We start from the raw sequence: 17,728 nt of genomic DNA on the forward strand, positions 1-17,728 counted from the left end.
ACAAGGCATTGCGCATATGGTAATATGTTCTCCACATCAGACTTTGGAAATAGAAGAACTTAACAAAATGAATTGAATAGTACCACTTGGTGAGGACTGAAATTTTAAAATTCAAAAAGTAAAAGGACTAAAAATATCAAATTAAAGCATATGGATTAAATCCACAACCTTCACCAAGTAGAGGGAGTGATGGAAAAGTTTAACCAAAAGAAGAACTAAATTTAAAAAAAGGGAGAAATATTCCATTCAATTTTTATCATTTCGCGCGTTGCCTTTCTGTCATTTTTTTCTTCCATAAAAAAGATTCAAAACCGAAAAAAAGAAAATCCTTCAAGTATCAAAATCTTCCAATTTCATTCTATCTCTGTTTGTTTCTCTCTCTTTCTCTCCAACACAAAATTCAAAAACCAAAAAAAAGAATTTATAACAAACCAACCCTTGAAAGAGAAAGAGAAAGAGAGGAGATTTTTATTTTTATTTGCAATAAAAAGGAGAGGAATTTGAGAGAAAAGCCAGATATTTCTTTTTTGTTTTGAGAATTTGAGGGTCTTTTGATTCTTTGATTTCTTTCGTGAATTTTCATCGACCCATTTTAGAATCAAGGCTGGGTTATCGTTTAATCTTTTATTTATTTGCATTTTCACTTTTAATTCTCTGTTTTTCCTTTTAATCCAAGGCTAGTTTAATTGGCGTGGCTTGTTGGTAAGCCTTAATTTTTCTCTTTTAATTTTATATGTATTAATTTTTTTTATCGAAAATTCATCTCATTACGTTTAATTTGTGAATTATAATTAATTCAATTGGACTTTAGTTTCTTCTTCTTCTTCTTCTTTTAATTAAATTTATTGCTTTTTGATCAGATAATGCTGTGGTTTAATTATTTTCCTACATATTTATCAACATTTTCTTTTTCTATGTTCTATTTTAAATATGTTATTATTGGAGTATTGACTGCTTGCATTGTTGGATGAATGTTGAATCTCTGTTATGTGTCGTATCCTTTTTAAGCTTGTTTTTAATCCCGGCATTAGGCAAATTTGGTTGCACCGCATGTGGAATTAATTATCATAGTTTACTTAATTTTACAATGTGTAGGATTATGAATGAATGTCTTATGGAATTATGCAGGTACATGCTCCTCCTCAACTAGAAAATACTGACGATTTGTATTTGAAGAAAAGAGCAAGGATGCGTCGGTGGCTTTGTTGTACCCGTCAGGTAAACGAGAATTATCGATCACATGAAAGTGAGCACTTCAAGAGCCCCGTGTTTCTATCAGACGGTATGTTATTTTGATGTTTACCTTAAACTGGTAAATACAAATGCTATAATATATGTGATAGAGTACTCTTTGTATGTATGTATGTATGTATGTATGTATGTCTTTGTCAATTGACTTTTGTTCAAGTACTCTTGATTTATGCAAAGAAATTAGGAAGTTCTCTATTTTCTCATGATTTTCCTTTTTCTTTTGTTTCATAATGTCATATTTTGGTTGAAATCTACCTTGCATTCTAATCATTGCATTTCAGAATGGAAGCTTCTATGTTTCTTGTCAATATTTCCTTCATTATTCAAGAATTAGGGATTAATTTTGGTTGCTTTTGATCAATTTCTCTTTTAATTAAACGAGAGAGGGATTAGGTTGTCTAGATCCGAACCTTGGACCTAATGTCAACCAAGACTTCAAATCTTTCTTTCTTTCTGAATTTTCTTTTTAGTATTCCTCGAATGGAAAAAAAAAAGTTTGCCTCAGTTTATTGGGATATGTTATCCAATCTTCTACTCTGGTACCTTAAATTTGATATTCTGTCAAAAGGTTTTTAGAATAACTTTTTTCCTTGTTTCTGTTTAATTGTTCAATTTCTCATCAGTTTTGATGATTTTCTTAAGAGTTTTTTTCTGATCTCTCATGCTACACGTTTTCAGGGCAGGAAAAAGACACAAGGGTAGCAGCTGATGTCAAGCCCGAAGTGCATAAATCAGCACCACCTATTGAAGTACCCGCATTATCACTGGAAGAGTTGAAAGAAAAGACTGACAATTTTGGATCAAAGGCTTTGGTTGGTGAGGGTTCCTATGGCAGAGTTTATTATGCAAATTTGGACAATGGAAAAGCTGTGGCTGTGAAAAAGCTAGATACTTCCGCTGAGCCTGACTCTACTGTAGAGTTTTTGACCCAGGTCTGTAAGTAATTCGAAAGAAGGGTCTTTAATAAGTTTTTTCTTTCTTTATTCTTATCGTTAATGCAGATTCAGATTGTTGTCATATTGTGTTTTCCGCTTGTTTCATAACACTTTTAATCGTACACATTTAATCTGTTTAGGTTTCCATGGTTTCAAGATTGAAGAATGAAAATGTTGTCGAGTTGCAAGGTTACTGTGTTGAAAGAAATCTCCGCATCCTTGCATATGAGTTTGCAACTATGGGATCACTACATGACATATTGCACGGTTTGTGTGGCCATCCTAAAATTAGTTCCTGATTTAGATTTATCCAACTAACGTCTTGTTATACAAAGAAGGCTCCATTAGCTTGTTGTTTTTCTTTTCTTATTTTTTCCAATTTCCGGTGATTTTAGGAAGGAAGGGGGTTCAAGGGGCACAAGCAGGTCCAGTGCTTGACTGGATGCAGCGGGTAAGAATAGCTATTGATGCCGCAAGGGGCTTGGAATACTTACATGAGAAGGCTCAACCTGCTATTATACACAGAGATATTAGATCTAGCAATGTGCTTCTCTTCGAAGACTTCAAAGCAAAAATTGCAGATTTTAACCTCTCAAACCAATCTCCTGACATGGCTGCTCGTCTTCATTCTACTCGAGTTTTAGGGACATTTGGTTATCATGCTCCAGAGTATGCTTTCTAAGCTCCTCTACATTATGTTTATTTGTTCTGAACCAGCCTGTCATCCCTGGTGCTGTGTGTTTATTTGGTATCTTGTATAAAATTAGTTAGGTTTAATGTCAATATGCAGATAATTGTAACTGGTTTGCATCTAGAGTTTATCATATACTTTTTTCTTTATTTAACTCATTGTTGTCGACTATTTCCCCCAATTGATGCTGCTACTGGAAAGAATTGCCAACCCTTTCTGCCACTTTCATGATAGATATACAAATGCAGCCTAGCACCAATGGGTCGTTGCCTGTATGTAGAGTCCACTGTCCATGTTGCTAAAACTAAGGGACTTGAGATTGAGGGGGAACCAGCATTTTTTTTTTGTAATGCATCACTATGCCTGAGGAGCTGCATCTTTATTTACAATTTTAGCTGATTTATGGCAACTTTTTCCAGATATGCAATGACTGGACAGTTGACACAGAAGAGTGATGTGTACAGTTTTGGGGTTGTCCTTCTAGAACTTCTGACTGGGAGGAAACCTGTTGACCATACAATGCCTCGTGGACAGCAGAGTCTTGTTACATGGGTGAGCTTATTGCTTTCTCTTCTTTCGGTCCACCGTTTCCCTTCCCTTTGTCTAATTTGATGGTGCATTTCTGTTTCCTTTGCATGTTTTTTCCATGTTACTCGAACTTGAATAGTGTTGGACACAGTTATGTGTCTATACGGTATATCTTTATTTTTATTTTTTGTCTAAAGCTTCTATGCTAGGTCATATCCCTGTACACATGTTTGAATGTGTCAAACATACGTATTGGATACCGAGTACCAGAAAAAATGAAAACTTGGACTTGATCTTTTCGTTTCCTTTTATATTTGATTAACTCTTCAACATTTCTGTTTTCTGTATCTCCATTTAGGCTACTCCGAGACTTAGTGAAGATAAAGTTAAACAATGTGTGGATCCAAAACTAAATGGAGAGTATCCTCCTAAAGGAGTTGCTAAGGTATTTTTTTATCTTTTAACGCCCAAGTTTAAATTTGTAACTTAGGGATGGGGGTGGGTTTTCAGTTTTCGAACTCTCTAAGACATGTACATGCAAACCAAACTAGCACTCGACGATTTCCATTACATATATTTTTCTGTTGATGCAGCTGGCAGCTGTGGCAGCATTGTGTGTGCAGTATGAATCCGAGTTCCGTCCGAACATGGTCATCGTCGTTAAGGCTCTCCAACCTCTGGCAAAGGGACAAGCGGCAGCAGCGGCATCAGAGACATAAAAACAGATAATGCAGTCCTTCACCTTGGATTGAAATTTCTGCAACTTATGCACAGTTCATTTCCATTCTGACTACAAATTCCATATGTATTCAACATATTATATGTATTTACTTCTTTCTGCTTTTTTCTTTTTGTTTGTTTGGTTTTGGTCATATACGACAACCATGTATAGGATTGGGTTGGATTGTTTAACATCACCTGATATATATGATATGATCTCTCCGCTGCCGGGTTTGGTCACCGGGTGCCGATGTCCTTTTGAGTTGTACAATTAAGCAAGGGATTGGGTCTTGTGGTACATAGAAATGTTAACAAATTATTATTATTATTATTATTATTATTATTATTGCAGTCCGGTTTATTTCCCAGCACAATGAATTAAACCAAAGTCTAGCTCTATTCTGGACCAGTGATTACTTCTTCACTAATTAAATTAAATTATTTTTATTTCTCGTCATCTTAATCGTAAATAATTTTCATGAAAAATGATCTTTTATTTTATAATTTAAATTGAGAACTTGTTTTCCTTTTAAATTGTAATTACCTTTTAGTATTTTTTTATAAAATTTTCAAAGTAATATTTATTAAATCAAATTAAAAAATATGCAGTGTCTTCAGAAAAAAAAAGTTTCTGATGTTAAATATAATATAATGGGTAAATTTAATTATCAGTCACTTTAACTATTAGCGTGTTTGAATTTTGGTCCTTAAATTATAAAAACTTTAAATTTCGTCTCAAATATCTTTAAAATGTTAATAAGTATTAATGGAAATGATGATGTGTCATTTAATCCTCAGCACTTATACATTCTATTAACTTTGTCTTAATTCTAAATAATTCAACCCTTCACATTTTCCTTTCATCTTTGATTTCTAATATGTTTATGTTTGTTATTCTAGATCCTTACGAACAGCTTCAAGTTCTAAGGAGTTCCACTCCAGTCCAACTTTTCTTACTTGTTTTCATTCGTTCCAACATTTGAATTTAAATGTTAGTAATGGAATAGAAATTGTAGTTTCGATTACCAAAATAAAAATACTCTATTAGTTGGGTGACTAATGGCGTGGTTTATCCTAATATAATATTTTTATTTTCTTAAATTTAAATGTTTCGTGAAGGTTGTTTTTTATTACCTTAATATAACATTTGATACCTAAACTTGTCAAATATATCTAATGTATTATCAACATGTGACGGATTACATGGAATTTAATGGCAGGAATTGTTACAGTTATTTGAAGTTTTCTCTATTTTACTTTTCATTGGGGTTGAGATTACATGAATGATTCAAGAGGGATTGCATGCTTAAATTAAGGTATGGTCATCACAAAGCCCTCAATTCCACAAATATATTATTAGTATAAGATGGAACTCATGTTAAAAAATTATGCTTTGAGCTAAGCTTAATGATGATGTTGAAGAAAAAAACAAGAGCGTTAAAAACCCAAAATAAAAGAAATTTATTATGTTAAATTAAAAATTAAAAGAAATTAAATTAGAAGCAATTGAACATTTAAAATATAAAAAAAGGTTCCATTTCCTTTGCCACATGGTGGTCATACATCGGTTATTTTTATTGTCTCATAAAAATAATATTGTTTGTTTATAGGAGTAAATTGTGTAACGTTTGACAAGTTTATGTATCAAACTAGACAAAGAAGAAGAAGAAGAAGAAGAAGAAGAAGAAGTTTAGGTATCAAATTAGGAAAATTGTCAAATTTAGATATCAAATTAGATTAAAAAGTGTCTAAGTACCAAATTAAAAAAAAAAGTCAAGTTCAAATATCAAATATTATATTAAATATGTTAATTTAATTGTAATTGTCCGCGTAGGCTAACAACCTACAACTTTTACTCATTTACTCATTTTTATTATTTTAAAATTACTTATGATCATAACAATTTATTATAGAAAAAGCATAAGTAGGTTCATAGAATTAGGTTTCTTTTGATGTTTGAAATTTTAATTGTAGTTCTTGTCCTTTCACATTTTATTTGTTAACATGAGATGGTTGCCTATGCTTTATCATCTCCAAAGAGATGTAGTTTGTTGATGATGTTACTTTTTGTAGGTTAATTATGACTGGATTTGCACACAATTAAATTTAATAGTGTAGTTTTATATTCACATTTCGTGGAATGATAAGAATATTGGAGAAATGACATCCACCACCTCGAAAAGTAGTACACTGGCCGATGAGAAAAATTTGTCATCATGAGAATTTATAAATATAAAAAATAAATTTATTAAATTATTCAAAATAAATGCAGTGAGCTAAATTTAAGTGAGGCATAATGGAGAATACTTTGAAGCAAGAAAATGAGTATAAATTATGGGCCAAATGAAGAGAAAACCGAAACAACCCAATGCAATCTGTTTTTTCAATTCGATTACCTCTGTTGCTCCTCCTTTATATATTTCCCTCCCAACTCCCACCCTAAAACCCCAGCGTCTCTTTCCAACACTTTATTCATTCGCTCTTTCTCAGTAATGGCTGATTATGCGATGGAATCCGATTCACACGTTTGTTCTAAGCGGAGAACAACTTCTGGCTCTGAACAACAACAAGAAACTTCTCTTCCCCCTCACCTTTCCCCTTCTCTCTATGAATCCACCGCCGACCACCGGGATTCGGGCCTTCAAGGCTGCCAAGAAGTAACTGCTATGGATCATAGCAGTCCAAAGAAGAAACCCAAGTGCTTTTCCCTTCTTTCTCAGGAAAACCAAGAAATGGGTCTTCATTCTTTCGCTCCAAAGGATGTCTCTCTTTCTGGGTTTTTCGAGAAAGAAAAGGTGGATGAGGTGGAAAGCAAAGAGGATTCTTTTGGAGTTCAAGAAGTTGATATCCAAGTCAACACCATTGAAGCTGATAACAAGGAACATCTCGGGACCGGTTTGGAATTTGAGGAGAAAAGGGTGGCAAAAGGAAAATCTTTGGAATCTGAAAATGTCTTGGAAGCTGAAAAGAAACGACTTTTGACTGAGCTTGAAGTTGGAAACGTCTTTGGTTTTGCAACGAACTCGTCCAAGATTGATGATGGAAACGGCGTTAGTGGTACCAAAGGTCTTGACTTGCCTGTTAAAGGGTCTTTAAAGATTGAAGTCATCGATGATACGGCTTTGATTGGATCATTTCCACTCCCCAAAACTGGAAATGGCAGTGTAAAAGATGAGAAGAAGAAGAAGGGGGAACATGAAATTGATGGTAAGAAAGCTAAAAGATCAAGAAGAAAGGGAAAGAATGTAAAAGAGGTCTTAGGGGAATCAGTGGCTATGAGACATATGGAATCAACCAAAATTTTTGAAGTTCAAAAGGGTAAGACAGAAAGCAAAACTCAAAATAAGATAATGTACTCAAGAAAAGAGTTAGAGGCTTTGAGGTTTGCCAAGGTTGGGGAACAAAGGAGTTTTTGGAGGGATGTATATAATAGTCTTGGTAAAGATGTGATCAGAGAGTATGAGGACTTGGGAAGCTGGAAGCATCAGAAGAACACCGGTTCAGGTTCGGGTTCGAGCTCTGACACGCGTCATCGCTTTGGAAAGAAGGCAGAGTCTCCTGCAATTATAAGTACGTTTTGTGTTATATCTCTTTTTTTTTTCCTGATGTGTTGTTTCAACATTTAAGTGCTCCTTTGGTTGTATTTATCACTATCTATTACCTTGTTGAATGTCTATCTACCTTAACATAGCAAGAGTCCAAAGCATTAGTTCTAATACATCATATGATAGAGTTTTATTGATGTTATTTGGGATTATGGTTTACTTCTGCAAAATAAATACATCAATGATATCATATAGTTCTGATGGTGATGAAACTATATCAGTCTTTTGAATTTTATTGTGTGATATATAGTGGAAAGCCTTGTGTGGTGCCCTTCATTCCCTTCTGCTTTATATTTAGTTTTGAACCTTCAATAAGATGGTAGTTTCTCGGAATGAGTCTGTATAGTTTTATACCAAATGTTTCAGTCTTTGATTCCTGAAAAATGGATGATTGAGATTTTGATACATTGTTTGATAACTGGTATAAAACATGACATACTGTGAGTTTGATACCATAGGTTTTCCTTGGTATAGCTCAGGGGTATCCCTGTATAAGTGATTAAAGCTTTAATGAATATCATTTGATATGAGAAGACGCCTTCTATTTTGTAGTATATATTTAGTCATATTCCTTTCATACTTGTCTACCGACTAGTTTTTAGTCTACAATTTGGTGCCAGACCTTTTGTAACTGAAAAATGGGGATTTTTTGTTTCATCCCATTAGTTCTCATTTTCTCATTCAAACTACAGCAGAGAGTTTATATATTTTATGAATATTTCTTTTGTCCAAGTTAAAACATGGGAAGTATTTTGCAGACAAAGATTTCATAAAGTTAGTATTTGGTATGACTTTTTGGTTGGCTTTGATAACTTCAAGTAGATTTCTTTAACAGAATTTCAGCTGGTTTTGATGGCAAAAATGTACTTTGTTTTAAGGTCTTCCATCTAATTTCCTTCTCTTTACGCTCTTTTTTTTTTACTTCTTAGAGGCCATTTGTACCAAAAAAAAAATCATAGTTTTATCTTTAAAAAAAAGGCTTTTCCTCTATTATTCAGTTCTTTTTTATATAAAAAACTAGTGTCTTTTAATTGATATGGAAACTCGTAGACATTCTGAGCAGTCATCGACCAGAATCCAGCTCATTTAGTGTCAACTTGATGGGTTCATTTTCTGTTGTAACAGGTGTGGTTGCTGGAAGAGGAACAAGGAATGGTCTCAATATCTTTGTACATTGAAGAATGGCCTGAAGCGATCTGGAAAAAGACCTTATGTTCAACAATTGAACTGATAGGATTTTCTTGTGTGTACTTGGGTGCATTATTTCTGTGTTTAGTTCCAATAGGCTATTGTACATTGGAGTCTTGCTGTTGGGTATTTTAGATCTAATGTGTGTTAGTGGTACAGATGATATGCTACATTCTTTGTAACTAGAAAGTAATAAAGTGATGATATTCTTTAATGAAGTGCGATGGAAAAGCTTTTATTAGCCATTTGCTGTTACATGCATTTTGCAATGTTTTCCTGTGCTGTTACTTGCATGTTTATAATGTTTTGCTGTTGGCTTTTACTTGCATATTTGAAATGCTTTGCTGTTTATTTGGATTCAATATTCTGATATGCACAAGCACTCGTTAAATATTTCGATCGCTTTCAGGGGATTATTCTGAATATGTGGGTAATGAACTAGAATACATGGAGGATAATGAGACGGAAAATATATATCCTTTCAGTTTTTCTCCTACTCGTGATGTTGAAGTTGATTCCTTTGTTGATGCGGAAGAAGAATGTAATGAAGGTGATGACAGTGACGAAGATTACACCAGCATTCTTAGGCCTGCTTTCATGGTAGAAGGGGAACCTGACTTCGACTCTGGTCCTCCGGAGGATGGATTAGAATATCTTAGGCGTGTCAGGTAATCCTTCCTTATCTTTAAATTGTCAATTGATTTATCCATTTTCTTTATCAGCAATGCTGTTTTGCTTTCATAGGTTTATCCATTTTCACAGACCTATTCCTAGGTTTGTATCACAGTTCAAATCATGCTAAAGAAAGTACAACAGCTGCTGAACTATCTCAAACATGTCCTCATTTAAGTGAAAGAATTTGCATACTTGTAGAGTTCCAGTACTTATTAGTATAATTGCTGTCCTCCCCTGTAGCCTTGCAATTGCAACATTTCAGGGTCAAGCTTCAGGAAACCTGAACATATGTCTGAGTCTGACTAATTTAAGATTGTTGGAGTGTGGAGGTGCAGATGTGGAAGCTTCAACACTTGTTTAGGTCTTTAGTATGGAATATCATCTAACCTTGGCTTACAAGTTTCGGCCCTTTTGCCTGTTGCCAATTCAATGTTATGGCATTAGAATGGTTTTGATCCTCAGACATTCTTCCAGTGCTTTATTCTCAATATCTCATGGTGACTTCTCTGCTTATCCTGTTGGTTTCGTGGAGCCGTAGATACAAAATTAAGTGTTACTTGTAGTTAATTTTTGTTGGGATAATAAATCATATTGGAAACCTCTTCGACATTATTGCATTTATTTGCGAGATTTCAAGTCTAGTTTTCATTGGAGTTGCTTTTTGATTGACAGTTGGAGATCTTACGTCACAAAATAGAGATTTTCTATGGTTAATACGACTATTCTAATTGTATCAAACTAATAGTCCTTAACTTCCTGTTTAGGTGGGAAGCTGCTCAAATTCCGAAAGTAAAGATCGCCAAGCCTGACAGGACTATATTGGACAAGGAACAAAGTGTTTATATGCCCCAGATTCCTGAAATTGCTAAGTGCCTGGAACATTTATTGCCATTGAAACATTGGGAGGATGCATTTCTTGCAGATTTTTCAGAGCTACGACTGGTATGTACTTTCGGGTTTTGTTTCTTCTGCCATCATTACTTGACTTTGTATACTGATTGAATAATCTTGAAGAGAAACATGTAACCTTGAAATTGGATATATTTATATATATTTATAATATATGAAGTGCACATTGAGTGAATGAACGATCTTAGATCCCTTAACAATGCTTATTTCGAACCTTTTCCCCATCCTCTTTTCAAAGTGTTTAAAACTGAGTTTTCTGGTACAATGGAGTCTTTAAAACTGAGTTTTTGCACATATTTCTCCCTACTCATGTTCAAATATATATCAAACATGGATGTCGAACATGGGTACAACAAAAATAAAGTTGAAACAACATAGGAGAAAAGCTTTCATTTCTTTGAATTCTAAAGCTATCTTTTAAGATTTCAAAACCTGAAAGAAAAATTAACTTTTGTTTCCTTTCTTGATATCAGGCCCTGTTACAAATGGAGGATCTCAATACTGAGATTTCTTGTAAGCTACCAAAATTATCTGTTCGAGAGGATGATTTGTTTCAGCTGCCGGCCAGTGGCGTTATCGAGAAATTGAACAGTCACGCAACCAGTGAAGTCCGTTCTGACCAGGTACCTTTATTGAATGCTGCAGACAACGAGATTTCATCGTCTCACAGCAATCCATGTCCTAAAACCTCTATCAGTGATGCTTGTGGTGAGTACCCGACCTTGTCCACAATCCGAAAGATGGACTCAGTAGCTCGAGTTTCGATGCTTAGGAAATGGATAAGTTCGGTTGAGAACATGAGCTCACTATCAAGGAGCAACTGTGTGTGGCTATTTGCTTTATGTGCAGCAATCGACACGCCTCTGGATGCGGATACTTGTGCATCTCTTCGTAGTCTGCTCCGGAAGTGTGCTAACTTGAGAGCTGGGAAGTGTGAGGTCGATGATGAAGTTATTATGCTAAACATTTTGGCCACAATTTCAGGAAGATATTTCGGTCAGTCAGAAACCTGAAGGGTTTGCTTGATATTTATGAAACATTTCATGTTAACATATGAGGAAAAACTTATTTAATATATCAGTATTTTCATAACATCAGTCACAAATTGTTCATTGTTCAGTATACGAGGAAAAATTACATGTTTTGTTACTACTGGTTAACTACAGTTTTTTCTGTTTGTACATGGTAGGGATGATACCGGTTCAGTCTGTTTTTTTTTTTTTGGAATTTTTAAGCTGTTTATCATAATTTGAGTTTTAGATGAGAGTGATTGTAATCGCAAGTTAGAAGAGAATCTTAAGTCTGGTTTGGATTGTCCTGTTGTAGATGAGGATATTAAATCCACTATTTTCTCTATAGCTATACTGCCAAATTCTTTCAAGCATTGGGAGCTGATGTGGTGAGGACTGTCAATTTTTTCTTTGATTCTGGTCAGCTGTTAGGGTCTTTTAGTTATACTATTCTTGCTTTGGTCCCAAACCCAGGTCAAGTTCCTAAGTTTAGACCAATTTCATGCTTGCTATCTATTATATCTATTAATCATGGTGCTTTTATGGAGGGTTGGAGTTTTGTAAATAATGTTCTTATGCTCAAGAGTTGGTAAATGGTTGTGATGGGAAATTTGTCCCCTCTTGATACGAGGAAGGCCTTTGATTCCATACATCAGGATTTGTCCATGTATTTAAAAGTTAAGAAGATTCAACCCTCCTATTTTTCCAATTTAAAATTTTTTAGTTTAATCATTATCTGTGTAATTTTATATGAATTGACACTTGTACACATCATGCCAATAAGTTTTGATAAATATTTTCCATTATAATTGGTTTTTGGTCAGAGTTAAATATAATGTATTTTAGAATTTTTGAATGTGCAATATATGTTTAAGTTGTTCCTCCACAATGCACAAAATGAATATTTAAAGAAAGTTGAGAATATACCTTAGTTATGAGTCTTCTTGTATTCTTAACTGTGTTGAATAAATTGATATTCAATTATGACATGATTTGGTGATTACAATTTTGATTTGACAGTTTTCCTAACATTAGGGGAGAGAAATAATAGTTAGATGGATCGTCATAAAAAGTAATATGAATCAGAAGTTCAAAAAGGATAACTCACTTTATTGTAAGTTAACTGCAGATGTATTTGAATCAAAGTCCTAGTAGGACAGTTTAATAATGAAAAAAAATGAGGATCTTGAATTTGTTAAGAAATACAAATATGGAATAGATTGATCAAAATAAAAAAGACAATTCAAATAGAATCAAATTCGTGAAGTTTCTAGACCAATAGCCTAAACATTTAAAGGTATAAAGTCAATGCAGATACATATGCCTAATCTTGCGAAAATGAAAGAAAAATGTGAAGGTTTTCGCTAAGTCCCAACTTTGAAAAGATATTGTTGACACCATTTTTTTGATGAAAACGAGGTTGACTTGGATTTTGAAAATGAAAACGAAAATGGGAGTCGCCATCAATCCTTTTTGATAAGGTGTGATCGGATCACCTTGAAAAGTGATTGTTTTTAATAAACGATTTGATTTTATTAAAACAATGATTTTGGTCCACGAAATTCAGAAAATAGGTTCGGGAGTCGGTTACGCATGAGGAAGGATTAGCACCCTCGATACGCCCAAAATTGGTACCTAGTTGATTACTTAATGTCTTAGTGTCGAAAAACTGAAAACTTTAGAGAGATTTAAAATACGATCCTAAAAAACACTTGAATGACATGGATTAAGATTTAAGAGGATATTTGACTATTTGGTCAAATGAGAAATCGAAACCCATCACATTAGGGAACATTTCCTCGAATTTCCAAACGCAAAATATTGTCTTACTTCGAAATTTTAAAAGGATATTTGACTATTTGATCGAACAAGAAAAATCGAAACCTAGCACATTAGGGCACGTTTTCTCGAATCTCCAAACGCAAAACATTGCCTGATAGAGGGTTGCGTGCGGACCAAGATCGAGTTGCCAAGTCACGAGAAACTCTTACGAAAGTTCGAAACAATCAGATCTGAAATGAAACAGAAAAAAATAAAAGATTAGATCTTTGAATTTCCAGATCTGAAATAAAATTCCCAAATCAGCAAAGAATCAAATTGAGACTCGAAATAAGTATTAATAAGGATTCTTGAGAATCAAGAACACGTAATTGAACCCCAAAGAAGACTCCAATCTGTCGAATCTATCAATTGAACACGAAACAAAAAATTAAAACGCAACAGATCTCAACAACCTAAAAATTGAAATAAAATGAGGATAGGTTGTTTGGACGGCAAGATCAAAGGAAAATGATGATTGAAGAACGTTTTCTTGCTTCCAAGAAGAGTGCTGATCGATTTCTTTAAGGTTGAAGTTGGTTGGAAACACAATAAAAGAATTGAAATAAGTTAGATAAAGAAAACGGCACAAGCAGAACTTAAAAGAAAGAATGACCAGCAAGAAATAAAAGATAAAGTCCTAAGAAGCCTTGAAATCCCGAAAGATTTCACAACTCCCTTCAAACGGCTCTAATCTCCCCTCCAATGAAGAACAATGGCAAGAAGAAGGCTGAAGATGACTCCCACAATCAAAAAGATTGTTAAAACTACTTCTAAAGAAACTCAAGAGAGAATTCTTGGAGAAAACTCTAAGAGAATTTTTACTCAGCAAAAATCTGAAATTTTAATGTATTGTAATGTGTAATGTAGGGTGGCTGGCCAAGCCATTTATATAGGCCTCCTAACTACTTTCCTAGCCCTACTAGGAAAACTAACAAAAACCTAATTGTTGACTTTCAAAGGAAATTCGTCCAAGGCTTTTAAATGGGCCTTTTGGACTGAATTTTTACATAGAAAGTTATTCATAAAGTGAATTTTTACATAGAAAATTATTCATAAAGTCAAAAAATTAAAACTAAATATTTAAAAAAAATTAAAACTTAACAAATTGGGCCACTTTGACAATTCGGCCTGATTTTCAACAAAGTCTAGTTTAAACTTCTTGGTTGGGCTTGGAACATCTTATTGGGCCGTGTCTTCAAGAACTTGGGCTTTTAATCCGTTCTCTCCCGAAATTGGTTCGTTGATACTTGTAAATGAGATCCAATGCGCCTTAGTTGCAAGATTCGGTTTCTTGGACCAATATTTCCAAGATTTGAAATATTGATTTTCTTGATTCTTGAAATCACTCAAAACAGCAAAATTGGACCAAGATTCGGTTTCTTGATTTTCTTGAAAACAAGTAAGTGAATCTTGATTTGCTTTTTCCTTCGTATACGCATCTAAGGCCTTTGTGACTCGTATAATTGCCTTTATTATTTTTTAGAAAAATCCTCATCCCGAGAAAACAACATGTCATATCCCGGAAGCGATTCACTATCCCATGCGGAGGTGAAAACCTCACGAAGGCGTAGTTTCTCACTCCTTCTTAAAAGGGTGTGACCAACGGTCATGCAATGCAATGCAATGCGCAGAAATATATCCGAACTTAAACTAATACAGCGATTATAAATCACAATGATGAAGATCGTAATAAAGATGAATAAAAATACAACGAAAGGATCGTATATTTAAACTAAGTTTTTGATTTTGGACAAAAAGTAATCAACTCGTGGCTTGACTCTCGTGTTTGTCCCCAGTGGAGTCGTCAACCTGTTGACACTATTTTTTGATGAAAACGGGGTCGACTTGGATTTTGAAAATGAAAACAAAAACGAGATTCGCCACCAATCCTTTTTTGATAATGCGTGATCGGATCACCTTGAAAAGTGGTTTTTTTTAATAAACGATTTGATTTTATTAAAACAACGATTTTGGTCCACGAAATTCAGAAAATAGGTTCGGGAGTCGGTTACGCACGAGGAAGGATTAGCACCCTCGATATGCCCAAAGTTGGTACCTAGTTGATTACTTAATGTCTTAGTGTCGAAAAACTGAAAACTTTAGAGAGATTTAAAATACGATCCTAAAAAACACTTGAATGACATGGATTAAGATTTAAGAGGATATTTGGCTATTTGGTCAAACGAGAAATCGAAACCCAGCACATTAGGGCACATTTCCTCGAATTTCCAAACGCAAAATATTGTCTTACTTCAAAATTTTAAAAGGATATTTGGCTATTTGATCGAACCAGAAAAATCGAAACCCAGCACATTAGGGCACGTTTTCTCGAATCTCCAAACGCAAAACATTGCCTTTATTATTTTTTAGAAAAATCCTCATCTCGAGAAAACGACATGTCATATCCAATGCGTTAGGACACAACGTATCGAATTCCCGATACGAGAATACATGCCGAAAAATTTATTTATTTAAAAAGACATTTAATTATCTCGGGTTTAGAAAAGGGATCATGCCGAGTAAGTTAGGACACGATCTTTTCTTAATTCCTGAGATCGTTTAAAAATTGAGTTTGAAAAGATTCGTGTATTTAGATTTATCGTGAAAATCGAAACCCAGTAAGTTAGGGTACGACCTTCTCGAATCTAAACACAAGATTTTGCTTATTCAAAAATCATAATTTATGCATCGAATAAAATTAATCTAACATGAAATAGTAGAAATGAAACTTGATATTAATACACGTAACAAGATAATGAATACAATAATGTAAGCATAAAGTTAAAACATTCATTCTTAATAATGAAAATGTAAATAAAGAAATAAACAAAGAAAATGTATAAAGCTATAAAAACATAAAAAAAATGTGTATATACATAAAATTATGGAAATATGAAAAATATATGGGGACGTATATGTATATATAGATAGATTATAAAAATATGCATATTATATATATATAAAACACATGTATGTATATATGTATGTAAATTATAAATTCAAAATTACATAGGGATATGTATATATAAATATAAATATGCATAACTTTATATATATATGTATATAATTTATAAGGTATGTAAACATAAGTACGTATATATAAATAAAAATACGCATGTGTATATGTATATTACATAAAGACAAAAGAGATACAAATATGTACATTATAAAATAAAACAATGTAAGTATATACATATATATATGCATATAAATAAAAAATAAAAATATGAATATGTACGGATATATATATGAATTATAAAATATAAAAAAATGAGTAATTATATAATAATAATTACAAACGGGTTTAATCGAATTTTAGAATAAAAATTAGGGGTTTAAAACGAAAATAAACAAAAAAAAGGGTCCCAAAGGATCAAAATATAATGCGCCTAAAGAATGGAGGACTGATTGAGCAAATATTCCCAACCTTTAGCGCGTCATTTCGTTGAGGACCAAATTGGAATAAGCGCAAAAACTGTTGGGCCAAATTAAAAACAATAAAAGACTTTATTATAAAACCATTAAAAAGCGAAAGGGCTAAAGGTGCAATTAGCCCTTCCGTCGAAAACACGCGGATCCTCCTGGAGCAGGTCGGGTCGGCTAACGGGTCAGATTAAAACGGCGCCGTTTTGGTGCCTGAGAAGGCTACCCAAAACGACGTCGTTTTGAAAGCTTATTTAAGCCAAGTTTTTTTCTCAAAACACTTCACTTTCAGCCCTCTTTCTAAAAAAAAAATTTATTTCTCTCAAAATCTCTCCCCTTCCCCTCTCTCAGCCCAGAATCCGGCCAGAGGACGGGCCGACTACCGACCGGCGACGGTGCCGCCGTCCACGGTGGCCGGAAAGTTGAAAAGGTGCGTTTTTCTCCCTTTTTTTTTTCTTTTTTATAGCTCTTTTTCAATATATATGTATAATAGTTAAAAAAGAAAACTAAAGAAATATATGTATGTATATAAACAGTTTCAAAAGGAAGGAAAATAAAGAAAGAAAATAAATAAATAAATAAATAAAAGGGAAATAAATCTTATACCGAAACAAAGAGTCCTTTAATATATTTTTTTTACTTTTTATTTCTTGAAATCGTTCCCCCTTTTACAATGGTTTTTCAATTAGTTTTGTACCGAAAATAATATCCTCCCATTTTAGACCTGTTTGAATGGCTTTTAAATAGCCATTTTACAATTTTTCTATTATTTCTACTGCTGTTTTGTCCTTCATTGCCTGCGTGTAGGCCTTGATAGAGCGGGTGGCAGAGTAGGTGGGGCGGGGTAGTGGGCAGGTGGTGGCATCGGCGCGCAGAGGGCAGGTGGCTGAAGGGACGTGCGGCACCTAGGTTAGGGGCTAGGGTTTAATTCTGGGCCTGTAATTTGGGTTTGGGTAGGTTTAATTGGTTTGG

At 33.9% G+C, this 17,728-nt stretch overlaps 2 protein-coding genes across 4 annotated transcripts; both read left to right on the top strand.

The window, feature by feature from the left end:
- The first annotated feature begins 283 nt into the window (after positions 1-283).
- LOC107914700 (PTI1-like tyrosine-protein kinase 3) lies at positions 284-4,462 on the top strand. Of its 3 annotated transcripts, none has more exons than XM_016843705.2 (8): positions 284-702; positions 1,129-1,282; positions 1,930-2,183; positions 2,327-2,453; positions 2,582-2,855; positions 3,297-3,429; positions 3,764-3,850; positions 3,999-4,462. In XM_016843705.2, the coding sequence occupies exons 2-8, from the start codon at positions 1,189-1,191 to the stop codon at positions 4,122-4,124; spliced, it is 1,095 nt and encodes a 364-aa protein (XP_016699194.1). In that variant the 5' UTR covers positions 284-702; positions 1,129-1,188; the 3' UTR covers positions 4,125-4,462. The 3 variants fall into 3 exon arrangements, with proteins under 3 accessions (XP_016699194.1, XP_016699195.1, XP_016699193.1); XM_016843706.2 differs by having other exon boundaries at positions 297-516; XM_016843704.2 differs by lacking the exons at positions 284-702; positions 1,129-1,282 and adding an exon at positions 1,664-1,819.
- A 2,003-nt stretch (positions 4,463-6,465) lies between these two features.
- LOC107914698 (uncharacterized) lies at positions 6,466-11,683 on the top strand. Its single transcript, XM_016843703.2, has 4 exons — positions 6,466-7,695; positions 9,328-9,586; positions 10,358-10,535; positions 10,976-11,683. The coding sequence occupies exons 1-4, from the start codon at positions 6,618-6,620 to the stop codon at positions 11,513-11,515; spliced, it is 2,055 nt and encodes a 684-aa protein (XP_016699192.1). The 5' UTR covers positions 6,466-6,617; the 3' UTR covers positions 11,516-11,683.
- The last annotated feature ends 6,045 nt before the right edge of the window (positions 11,684-17,728 follow it).

Source organism: Gossypium hirsutum, chromosome D10 (assembly GCF_007990345.1).
Source record: "Gossypium hirsutum isolate 1008001.06 chromosome D10, Gossypium_hirsutum_v2.1, whole genome shotgun sequence".
NCBI classification, from domain to species: domain Eukaryota; kingdom Viridiplantae; phylum Streptophyta; class Magnoliopsida; order Malvales; family Malvaceae; genus Gossypium; species Gossypium hirsutum.